This window comes from Zootoca vivipara, chromosome 5 (assembly GCF_963506605.1).
Source record: "Zootoca vivipara chromosome 5, rZooViv1.1, whole genome shotgun sequence".
Taxonomy (NCBI): Eukaryota; Metazoa; Chordata; class Lepidosauria; order Squamata; family Lacertidae; genus Zootoca; species Zootoca vivipara.
The window spans coordinates 87,883,514-87,895,866 of NC_083280.1; the positions used below are offsets into that span (position 1 = coordinate 87,883,514).

Consider the following 12,353-nt stretch of genomic DNA (forward strand, 5'->3'; position numbering starts at 1 on the left):
TTGATTAGGGCAGGGGATCTCTACATTGTGGGACCACATCTCCCATCATCCTGGCCGCAGTGGGGCTGATGGGAACTGGAGTCCAGTGACAGGTTCCCTTTGAATTAGGACCACTGTTAATCCTTCAGAACTTATGAGACTTCTTCTGGTAGAACACGTTGCAGTATATTCAATACTTCAAAGAAGATTAACTGTGGTACACTTGAGATCTCAAAATGACAGCTATTGGCAAATGTTGGCTGATGAGATGATGAAAAATATCACCCAATTTTATTTTCTAATCTATTTTGGTGTGTGTGATGCTTTGGCTTTTATGAAGTCTCTGCCATCTTTTAAAAAAAGAAACATTTCACCTCTTTTCCTTTCCCCCCGCCAGCTGAGTGTGTGTGTGGTGTGTGTGCGCTGTTAAAAGCTTGCAGCAACAGAAACATTACAATGACATTTGAGTGGTCTGTCTTGTCCCCCACCCCTTTTTTTTAATATACTGTGCAACTATTTTGAGTTCGGTGCAAAAGCTCACTCCAAATGGGGTCTTTGCTAGCGCACTTTGTAATGAAAATCTGACTTCCTCATTGATCAAGGGCTTTCATTTGGTATCAACAAGTTTCACTCTTAAGGTTGCATGGTAGATTTCCATCACTCTGCTGTAACGATATGAGTTCATAACAGACCCGGGGAATGCATTTTTGGTCTTTACATAAGCATTTTCCTTCCAAAGACCTCTTTGTTTCATGCACCTCTGCCTTTGTACAGAACCAGAAGTAATATTGTTGATTGTTTGGCGTAAGACCCTGAGCTTCTGAGCTTCATTCCAATATCCAGAGATCCTGAGAGGGATGATGGGATTCAGAGCTGAAATTCACCACCTCTAAAACTGTGATCTTGAGAGTAAACTCCAGTCAATGCTATAGGGCTTCTGAGTAGACATGGTTGGGATTGTTGCATTAAATCCTCAGGCTCCCCTGGTTTGTCAACTAAGTAGAAAACTGAACGTGTTTACTGTAAGCAGCACATAACACTCACTTCTTGTTTGTTTGTTTATTTATTTGCTTATTTAATCATATCATCAGTGCGCACTGTGTTACAGTCAAAGACAAGGTAATAAGAAAGAAAAACATACCTTAAATATAACACATATGTATATAAGCAAAGATCACAACATAACTTATTCCTCCAATTTAATGGATTCTTATCCCAGGTGGCGCTGTGGTTAATTTAATGGATTCTTAATCCAGGTAGCGCTGTGGTTAAACCACTGAGCCTAGGGCTTGCTGATCAGAAGGTTGGCGGTTCGAATCCCTGTGACGGGGTGAGCTCCCGTTGCTTGGTCCCAGCTCCTGCCAACCTAGCAGTTCGAAAGCACGTCAAAAAGCAAGTAGATAAATAGGAACCGCTACAGCGGGAAGGTAAACGGCGTTTCCATGTGCTGCTCTGGTTTGCCAGAAGCGGCTTTGTCATGCTGGCCACATGACCTGGAAGCTGTAAGCCGGCTCCCTCGGCCAATAATGCGAGATGAGCGCGCAACCCCAGAGTCGGTCACAACTGGACCTAATGGTCAGGGGTCCCTTTACCTTTACCTTTATACACCTTGATATCAATTCCCGTTCCACTCTTTTCCCTGGTTTGAAAAGATATCAGATAGGAAATGCATACCATTGACTTCCGTGTGATAGACAGCTACACCGATCTGGGCTTTGGGTTTTCAGCCAGTACATGATACACTGAAATGATACCACCAGCTCATCATGTGAAGATCTGGAGATCCTTCCTTCAACAACGGGAGTGAATGAGCTGTGTGCCAGCTTTGAAATTCCATATTACAGTTTCGTTTCTTCCTGTTAACCTCAGTCTAATGACCAACTCATTTTTCTCTCTCCTCTTTTCCTCCTTTGTACGGTGCTGACTACTCCCCCCCCCTTTTGAACCCCTTAACCGGACAGACCCCTTCTCCACCCCACCCCTCTCCTCCAAACGAGGGGAGCTTTGCATGGCGACCTCACACCGGCACCGCGATAACTGTCCTGCAGCCCGTTCCCCTAACGGACCGTGTACACCCTCACACACCCAAGCCGCATTTGCGACCCAGCCTTGAGGGCCGGCCCAGTTTTTCCTCCTCGCCCAAACCCTTCGTTGCTGCTCCCTACAAATCCGCTAGCTCGATCCCCGCAGACGGGGAGTTGCATGTTGGGCGGCCGCGGCCGGGAAGTCACTCCTTGTTGTTATCCGACACGTCACCCGAGCACCAAAACACCCTGGCGCTTGCTAAGGAACATCCGAGTGGTAAAGCCGGACTGAAACCCAACCACGAAACCAGAGCGGAGAAAAAGGTCAGCAGTCTATATGTAGCTTGTTTATCTAACAGCACTTGTTCGGCTCCCTTTGGAAATTCCACCGCCCGTTCAGATGTCCAAACACAAGGCACCCGTTTTGGAGCTGAGGTCACTCTGGCACCAGCCTTCTCCCATGCTTCCTCTGTAACAGATACTGGAAAGTCTCTTCCTCCTCCTCCTCCTCCTGCCCCTCCCAGACCATTCTTTAATATTGTTCTCAGTGGAGACTCAGTTAGTTATGATCAGAGCCATCCCTCCAGGACTCCACAGGCTGCTGGCAACACAAAGGCAGACTCCCCACATACGACTTGCAGTGAGGACAGGATGAGAAAGGAACCATTCATTGCTCAGCCGCCGCCGCCGCCGCCATCCCAGCAACATCCATGCAAGGCAAAGGAACATGGCAGGGTACTTGGTTTCCTTCCTAACCTTTTTTCCTCCCCCTTTCACATGTCTATATCTTTCTTTTTCCTTCTCCCACCGGTGTAAAACGCACCAGCGCCTGCTTTTCCGACTTGGACGCATCCTAAAATCTTTCCCTCTCTCCTTCTGAATAACCTGCAGCCTTTCCTTCCGAGACGGATGCATGTTTGTGTGGAGATTGCCGGTGCACGGTTTGGGGTGGGTGGGTGGGGGTGCCTCAAGCCCAAACCGTACCGGAGAGGTTGGAATGGGCGCCGTTGTGTGAAATCCCTCCGTCTTAGGCCAAAGGAAACATAGCAGTTGGCGCAAAACTGCCCTCAGGTGAATGACCGTGTATTCTAAGGGATTTTGGATTGCTCGATCTGTTGATGGCAGATGACTCGGAAGGTGGGTTTGGGGCCTGGAAGTTGTGTGAATTGTCGTAGGCTCTTTTTTTTAATGGCACAGAATCTGGCCGCTGTGCAAAACATGCTCCTTTGGGGAAATAATGTCCTCTCGCAAGGTGCCCCTTTTGTCGAAGCGGCGCCTTTTGCATGCCACCGCACACCTCCACTGTTTCGGTTCCCCCCCCTTGTGTAATGCCACCTTATCTCCCACAGGATGCGACTTGCTCTGGCACCACCACCCCAGCTCATACAGAGGTTATAGTAGTGCCATTCCAACAGGTTTACCCAGACAGAGGGCAAGAAGCCAGCTCAAGCACACCTCCACCGCCTCTCCTGCCATGTGGCCAAAGCTCGGCATTCTCTGACAGCACTCCTGCTCCCGGCTTGCTCCTGACCTTCCCGACATTAGACGATTTCATTCCCCCTCACCTTCAGAAAGGTTCCCAACATAACCAGCCGTCCTCTTCGCCGGGGATCGTGCCCCATGTTCGCCCGAAACTGCCTTCACTGTCGCCACCACCGCCACCTCCTCCTCCTCCTCTGCTGATTCCTCCCGTCACGGAGGTCTCAGACAGTGTGTCGGAGCCCGAGAGCACAGGAATGATCTTGCGCACAGTAAGCCTTGCCACATGCCACCGTGACGGCTTTGCTAAATTTATGCTCCCGGATTAAATGACCTTATTTTTTTTTTCCCCTCACTGGCATACTAAACTTTGAACAAGGTGCTCTCTGCCAACAGCATGACAACCGAAACCTTGTTTATGTGCTATTATATTGCATGTGTGTGTCTTCTCTTCCCCCTCTTCTTGCTCAGTCACCCTTCGGCCGTGTAATGTTTCTTCCTTGTCCTTTCCTATTTGAAAACGCTATGCCAGGGTTTCCCCCAAACATTTTGGACTACGGCACCCATCATCCCTGACCACTGGCAGCTAGCGGTGATGGGAGTTGTAGTCCAAAAACAACTGGAGGCCCAAGCTTGGGGAGCCCTGCTCTATGCCTTTGGCCATAACCAGGGCCATATACCAGGCACATCCTAACTTAATGCCCTGCAAATGGTGCTGGACTACAAATCCCAGCCTCCTGACCTGATGGAAGTACTCCAATTTAGTCTTCCGCGCTGCTTTAGACTACCTTCATGGAAGGACGTAGGGTAGCTGTTATGCCAATGTCTTAGGGCTTCTTCCTTTTGTGGCAGCTTCGTATTTGCAATTCCACATCTGAGTACGAAAGCACGCCTGCCATTGTTGCGTTGCAGAACACGTGACTTTCCTTGGCCCCATTTAGTCACCTGGCAGCGGGAAGAGGTCTTTAAAGAAAGCTTCACATGCAATGCCTTTCATAGAATCGTAGCTGGAAGGGGTTCTGAGGATCATCTTTGTGTGTGTGTAATAATTTTTATTATTACAGTCATGAATCAATTTTATTAGTTTTCAATTACAATAACTCAATAAAAGCCTCATTGTCACAATACCAAATTATAATACAATTCATATTTCCAGTTGTTCAGACACCGAATTATATTATTTTGTTGGGCCCCCGCGTGCTAGAATTGATGATTCGATAATTTACTTTAACTCCGCATTCCAAAAACTTATGAATTCCAATTGCACACCAGTCAGAATAACAAACCCTTATATTGCAACTTTAACAACTTCCATTCGCATTAACACAGCAAATAATTTACAGTCCTACAGGTGAAGCCTTCAAACTCTCTCTTTGGATTCTGAGCATCATCTAATCCAATACCTGCAAGCAAGGCAGTTGCTCCATACGGGGATCGAACCTCCGACTTTGGCATCATCAGCACCTCGCTCTAACCTACTGAGCTATCTAAGCTCAGTGAAGGCTGGTGGGCTCTCTCTGCCCATGGCAGGCTACCTCTCTCCAGAGGGCCCCAATTAGAACAGCCAAACCTGGTGAAAAGTACTTTATGCCACCAGGATCTCCATACACAACTCTTCCAGCTTCAGGCTGCAAATTATGCCAGTACCTATGGTTTTCTTCTTCAAGACTTGGCTTCTGCTGGCTTCACTTCCTGGAGTCTGAAAACACAGCCAGACACAGGAACAACAACAACCACCACCACCCTAATTTAATGATGGGGCTGGGGGCTAAACAGGCCACCCCTCTTCCAGTTTCCCCCGAGGGCTTTTATATACTTGCTAAAGTGATTATGGGACCAAATGGATCTCTGGTGGTCGCCCGATGATTCTGTTGACCTTTGAATATCATGTAGCGCCAAAAAACCCAGTGGGGCACATTTGGATTCAAATTTCCTGTGCTTCTGGTTTGATTCAAAGTATTCCATTAAAAATGGGGAGTGGGGGAGATGCAATTGAATTTTGACATTTTATCCCTCTGGGGAGGTAGGGGCAGCACACATGATTGCCCCAAACGTTTCATCCTTGTGGCAACCCTGTGGCAATAGGCTGAGAGGTGGGGGCTGGTCCAAGGAGAACCCAGAACATGCCTTGAGATGGTCCTTCCTGGTGCACACTGGCTCCTGCAAATGATGGCATCATGAAGTTAAGTAGGAGATCAGTATGGCTGTATGTAGTGCGAATGCTGTTTATTGGATGTGCGGACGCGGGTGGCACTGTGGTCTAAACCACCGAGCCTCTTGGGCTTGCTGATCAGAAGGTCAGCAAGCTCCCGTTGCTCTGTCCCAGCTCCTGCCAACCTAGCAGTTCGAAAGCACACCAGGGCAAGTAGATAAATAGGTACCACTGCAGCGGGAAGATAAATGGCGTTTCCGTGCACTCCGGTTTCCATCTTGGTGTCCCGTTGCCCCAGAAGCGGTTTAGTCATACAGGCCACATGACCCAGAAAGCTGTCTGTGGACAAAAGCAGGCTCCCTCAGCCTGAAAGCGAAATGAGCGCCGCAGCCCCATAGTCGCCTTTGCCTGGATTTAACCGTCCAGGGGTCCTTTACCTTTTTACCGTATTGGATGTGCACACTCAAAGAATTGTGGAGTTGGAAGGCACCCCAAGGATTATCTATTCCCAACCCCCTGCAGTGCAGGAAACCTTTTGCCAACATGGGACTCGAACCCACAACTTTGAGTTTAAGAGTTTCATGCTCTACCAACTGGCTATCCCCCCCCACTTGCAGTTGAACCCTAATTTTCTGCCACTTGCTGCTCACTTTGAACAAATCCTTCTGGTAGACTTAAACTGGAAATCTCAGGGTCAAGGTGATCATTTCATCTTGACGGCCACCTTTATTCCACCGCCACAAAAATTAAACAGCAGTTCTTATGTCAGTGATAACAAATAAGCAGGTTCTGCAGCTGGCTGCAGTTGACCCAAGGATGTGATGCTCTGCCTTCCTCTCTCCTGTCTCTGACGGTTCCTCTCCACCTGTTCTTTGCATTGTCCTGATGTCTCCGGCGTCCTGCTGTCTAACAGCTTGCAAAGGGGGGTTTGTCCGCAAGTTATTTCCCTGATCCCACTCATCAAGTAATCCGTAACCGGCTTTCATTTAGGGACTGCATGAGTTTTGCATGCCTGAGGATGGAACACCTCTTTTTAAAAGGAAGCACACAGATCTCTCTCTCTCTCACTCTCTCTCTCTCTCTCTCTCTCCCCGTAACCAGAATAGCTCACTCCTGCCACCAGCTGTATGCCATGTATTACAATTTCTTTGAACGACGCTCCTTATTTCAGCGCAAAAAGGGGTTTCGGCTCTTTCCTTTGTGTGTACTAACGGCAATGAGAAAGGCGCCGTGCCGGTGCATCGAACTAAACTTTTCTCGGTTTTGTTTGTTCTCTGTTGCAAAGCGGCTTTCCTCCAGGTACCCTGTGACCCTTGGGCGATAATGGCATATGTACCTTTCCATTTCAGGAGCCCTGTCCTCTGCTCCATGAAGCGCCTAGGTCCAGCAGTGGCACAGAGTGCTATGGCTCCCTAACTCTCACCAGCAAACCCACCTCCGGTTACCCCTCCACAACCATTGTCAACCCGACCATCGTCCTTTTGCAACACAACAGAGGTAAGGGTAACAGCATATTGTTCCGGTTGGTCGCGGCACCATTAGCAGTCGGAGATCTGCTCGCGGAGCAGACCTCGGCACTTTGAAGCAAGGGGAACCCGTTCCAGCGAGACGGACCCCATAAAACTCCAAATTGTGCGTTTCGGAGACTGATGGCTTGGCGGACGTCTTTTTTTGGGGGGAACTTGGGACAATTTTCAGAGAGGGCGATTATATATGACAGGATACAAACATTCCTTCCAGCAGCACCTTAGAGACCAACTAAGTTTGCCGTTGGTATGAGCTTTCATGTGCATGCACACTTCTTCCGATACATGACAGGGTAATCGCAATGGGGTGGGGGTAGGGCTGGGCTATATATCGATACGTTGTTCAAAACTGGTTTGAAGTCATGATAATCAGTTTCATAATTTTTTTAATCAGGCAATATATCGCGAAGCATGATGTGTGTGTGTGTGTTATGCAAAGAATCACAATGTGGGGGAAACCGTGAGGTCAGCTAATGTTTCTACATAGCTCCATCCTTATTTCAGACACTGTGATATATTGGTAGCATATATTCTGGCATATAAGATGACCCCCCAAACTTTTCCAGTTAAAATATAGAGTTTGGGATATACTCGCCGTATAAGAAATACAACCCGGCATATAAGACGACCCCCGACTTTTAAGAAGATTTTCCTGGGTTAAAAAGTAGTCTTATACACAGGAATATACAGTATGTTGTGGTTCAGCTGGTGATATATCACAAAGTTGAAAACCAGATATTACCCAGCCCTAGGGTTCGCCTCCTTATTCCAGACATTGTGATATACATATGCACACACACATACACACCGTACTTTTCCTTCTATAAGATGCCTCCGTGTATAAGACGCCCCCTGAAATTGGGGGACTGAAATTTCAGAAAATGGGGGAGATGGCAAAAAGTTGTTGTTGGGGGGGGGGTTTACCAAGGGTTGCTGAGGTTTTTAAAGGGGGGGAATGCTGAAAATTGCTCACCCACACACATCACAAAATCCACCTCCCATCTGTCTCCTCCCTGGCCAGAGATGCCAATCGCCCGCCCAATTGCCGCAGTGCCAGCCAATCAACAACACCCATTGACGCAGCAACCAGTAACTCACACAATAGCCGCTGACAACCACGGCAGCAACCAATCAAACGTCCACCCCATGTATGAGATGACCCCCACTTTTTTGCATGATTTTTAAGGGGGGGCGAACATAGTCTTATACACGGAAAATTACGGTATATTTATTTATTTATCTTATCTGTAAACTGCCTGAAGGTTTTCCTTTAAAATAAAAACAAAACTACAGGGAGCCGTCACAGCATGTTAACAATGAGGTTAAGTTATGACCTTGGGAAACCCTTCATTTTAATTTTGCTTCTGCCCATTAAGTCAATAAGTGGCCTTCGATAAGCCACCCTTTCTTTCATCCTTAACCCGCACCTGCAATCTGAATATAATAATTATTTACCTGTCTTCCAAAGTCGTTACAAAAGGTCACAAGATAAACAGTCTAAAGTGATATATAGATACTAATAATAAACCCACTGCTTGGAAGTTTGGTGTTTTTTGTGTGTGTGTGTTTTTGAGCTTTGATATTCATACATCCTGTTTGGAACAGCTGTGCAAGAGTTTTACTCACTTGCTGTATCAGTGACTTGGGAACGTTGTCTAGCACTGCTGAACGTTACTTTGCTTTGGTGGAAAGACCTTGGGTTCAGGATCCGATAAGGAGGCACCTAAGCCCTTGTGTACAGCATGTGTTATTTACGCCTGCCCAGATCACTGCAAGAGTTGAGAGCGCTCACGTCTCTGGTGTTTGTACCACTTATTTGTCTGTCGTTTTCTCCTCTCCCACAGAACAACAAAAAAGGCTTAATAATAGCCTATCAGGTACGATGCCCAAAATGTTGCCACCTCCTTTTCTTCTCCTGTTCTCCTGCTGCTGTGTTCACCTGAGAAGCGCACTGCTTTGTGACTTAGCAGAGTAGTACCTTTAGTGAATCCACAAGTGAAGAGCCTTTACTGAAAGGGGTAGATAAATTATTGTCCGCTCAGTCGCTGCGAAGTATATCCTCTCTCTTGAAAGCGCTGGAAGGAGCAGCATGTGAATTCTTTTAAGACTGCCTTGGGTTTATTGGATTCTCAAAGGCAAGGCTGCATAGTCAATAAATAAGCTTGACAGCTACACAGCGCCTTGCCGCTAAAAAAAAGATGTTGAGCTCCCCCAACGCAACTATTCTGTCCAGTTCTGCTAGAATTTTGCACGCCTGCCTTCGCACAACCACTGCACCTCACCTGAGCCAATTCCTGGGGTGGGATCCCAGCCTGGATGAAAAAATAGTGTGCCCTACATACATGCCTGCAGATAGCAACATGTTTTAAAACCCGAACATGCTTTTAAATGACACTAAACTGGATCCAAATGTAGAGGGGGGGAAAGGAACAACTACATTTATCGACTGATTGGGTTGCAGAGTAAGTGTGGTAAGCTTTTCCCTTTCTGAACTTTCTTGGGTTGCCATATATATATATATATATATGGACCCAGGTGGCGCTGGTTAAACCACTGAGCCTAGGGCTTGCTGATCAGAAGGTCGGCGGTTTGAATCCCTGTGACGGGGTGAGCTCCCGTTGCTTGGTCCCAGCTCCTGCCAACCTAGCAGTTCGAAAGCACGTCAAAATGCAAGTAGATAAATAGGAACCGCTACAGCGGGAAGGTAAACGGCGTTTCCATGTGCTGCTCTGGTTTGCCGGAAGTGGCTTTGTCATGCTGGCCACATGACCTGGAAGCTATACGCCGGCTCCCTTGGCCAATAATGCGAGATGAGCGCGCAACCCCAGAGTCGGTCACGACTGGACCTAATGGTCAGGGGTCCCTTTACCTATATATATATATATATATATATATATATATATATATATATATATATATATATATACAGTGGTACCTCTACTTACGAATAACTCTACTTATGAATGTTTCTACTTACGAATGGAGCTCCGTCCGCCATCTTGGATGCGGTTTAGATAGGATTTTTTTCTACTTACGAATTTTTAGATAGGGTTGTTTCTACTTATGAATTTTTTCTCCCAATGCATTCCTATGGGATTCGACTTACAATTTTTTTCGACTTGCAAATGTGTGTTCGGAACGCATTAAATTCGTAAGTAGAGGTACCACTGTATAACTGTTGGCTTGCTTGCTAGGCTACTCGCCCATTTCCTTCTCCTGTAAGAGAAGAGCCGCCTGGCACCTGTGTATTTATGAAATCCCCTTTTAAAACTGTCTCAGCTTAGTGGCTTTCACCCACATCCTGTGGCAGCTCCTGCCATAAATTAATTGATCCTGTGAAGTATTTTCTTCCTACCGCCACCAATAAATGTCACTTTACCTTCCTTGTTGACATCATACACAATCTTAGAAAGCAAGATTGTGTGCCCGTCCCCTTTATGCATTTATTTGTTATATTTATATCCCACCTCTCCTCCAAAGGAACACACGGTTCGTAGTTCTCCCACAATCCATATTTTTTATGTTATTATCTGTCTAGGTATCTTTGACCCCAGAACTCTGTTTAAATTTCCCACTTCAAAAACTGGTGGTCTTTCTCTGGTTTGCTTTCCATAAAGCAACAGCTTTTTCTTAGCAAACCCATTGGGCTTCCTCAAGGGGTTAACTGCGCCTTGAAGTGTATTTAGAGGATTACCATGCTGAACTTTCAGTGATTTTGAGACTTCTCCTTCGCTTGTCAATCCTTCACTAGATTTAAGAGCAGGCCCCTATTCAAAACCTAGATCAACAATCAGTATTTTCATTTATTCAAAACATGCCTGCCACCCTGCTGCAAATTGATTCAGGAGCAATTTACACAGGTTAATCGACAATATTAAAAAAAATTAAGAATATTAGATGAAATGGCTCTATACAGGATTTGCTCAGGGTACTCAATGACTGAAGCTGGCTCTTTCTGCATGAGCCTTGTCCTGCACTATTTCAACATCCCATTCAGAACCATACAGCTCTGGTTGGCTTTGGGGACTACAGCTCTGCGCATGATTTTAGTATCTGGTCCTCCCATCTTCCTCCCATGCATGCTACGCAGTGATATCAGAGTTCCTGCAACTTGGCAAACTTTTGATGAGGGAAGTTTGTAATGTCCTGTGTCCTTTTCACCCCCGAAATCCTTCGTGGGGATTTCCTCAAAGGTGGGACTTGAAGGATGCCCCGTTGTAGCACTTCGTTATGCAACCTAACGTCAAGGTACGAGGGCCGAGCCAAATTTCTCAGAAAAGAACGTTATCGGAGTCTCCTCTTTTGGTGCGTTTCTCGTCCCACCACCGCCAAGCTGGCTGGGGAGTTCAGCCGAATGGCCCTCTCAACTTCTCCACCAATATTACTAGCAGGGAAGATTTTGAGCGCAGCCGCAGATCCCATATATTTTAATATTGTTGAAGGAATCAACAGGCTTGGCTCCTGTTCCTGCCATCTTCCTGTCCTAACTTTGCGCTTCCTTCATCTACCAGCGTGAGCTGAGAATACAATTCTTTTGAGTTTAAGTGAGCTTCAGTGAGTTTTTGCAGAATTCCCCCCCCCTGAGAATTTCCCTTAATGCCTCCACTTCAAACAGTTAGAGAATCCCACCTTGCCCCAAAGAATATTTGGGGCAAATGTCTCCCCACCACCACAATTTTGCCACCCACAAATCGCATGGAGAATTTGGGGGAGCCGTTTTTTGCCCAGCCCTATAAATATTGCTAGAATTAGGGAGTGGCTTTTGAGAACCCATGTTTAGCCTGATTAGTGGCTAGAGTCAATCCCAGACATTGATGGGCTCCTCCTCCTTGTAAATCCCTTGCTCATTCGCTCACATTTCAAATTATTTTGCTGTCTCGGGACAGTCAAACTCATCAGTATTTCGCCAAGGTTTTTGGAGTGATTGACGTTGGATATTGTGTAATGATTGTATTGGGAGTCAAAGCGATGGACTTGCTTCCTTGTTTACAGAGCCAGCGATAGATGTGCCACTAGCTGATCAAGTAGATTATATGCCTGTCCAAGGAAAGATGAGCCAAAGCAAGAAACAAGCAATGGAGGAACAGAAGAAAGTAATTCAGAGTCCGCAGTACATGACCGATTCCTCGCCGGATGACATAGGCATTCCATTAAGGGTAAGGACATTTGGCCCTATTTCATTCCACGTAAATT

The 12,353-nt window shown here is 46.5% G+C and overlaps 1 protein-coding gene across 41 annotated transcripts in view; it reads left to right on the forward strand.

The window, feature by feature from the left end:
* The window catches only part of SORBS1 (sorbin and SH3 domain containing 1), a 171,910-nt gene that overhangs the window by 99,717 nt on the left and 59,840 nt on the right, over positions 1 to 12,353 (forward strand). For 30 of the 41 annotated variants that reach the window (XR_004693865.2, XM_060275087.1, XM_060275086.1 and 27 more), the window contains 5 exons: positions 1,941 to 2,738; positions 3,353 to 3,754; positions 6,984 to 7,131; positions 9,005 to 9,037; positions 12,153 to 12,316. Coding sequence is in view for 40 of the 41 variants with exons in the window: in XM_060275087.1 (XP_060131070.1) it covers positions 1,941 to 2,738; positions 3,353 to 3,754; positions 6,984 to 7,131; positions 9,005 to 9,037; positions 12,153 to 12,316 (1,545 nt within the window). In the remaining variant the exon portion in view is untranslated. The remainder of the gene's footprint in view (positions 1 to 1,940; positions 2,739 to 3,352; positions 3,755 to 6,983; positions 7,132 to 9,004; positions 9,038 to 12,152; positions 12,317 to 12,353) is intronic. The other 11 variants (XM_060275103.1, XM_060275105.1, XM_060275104.1 and 8 more) reach the window with 6 other exon arrangements.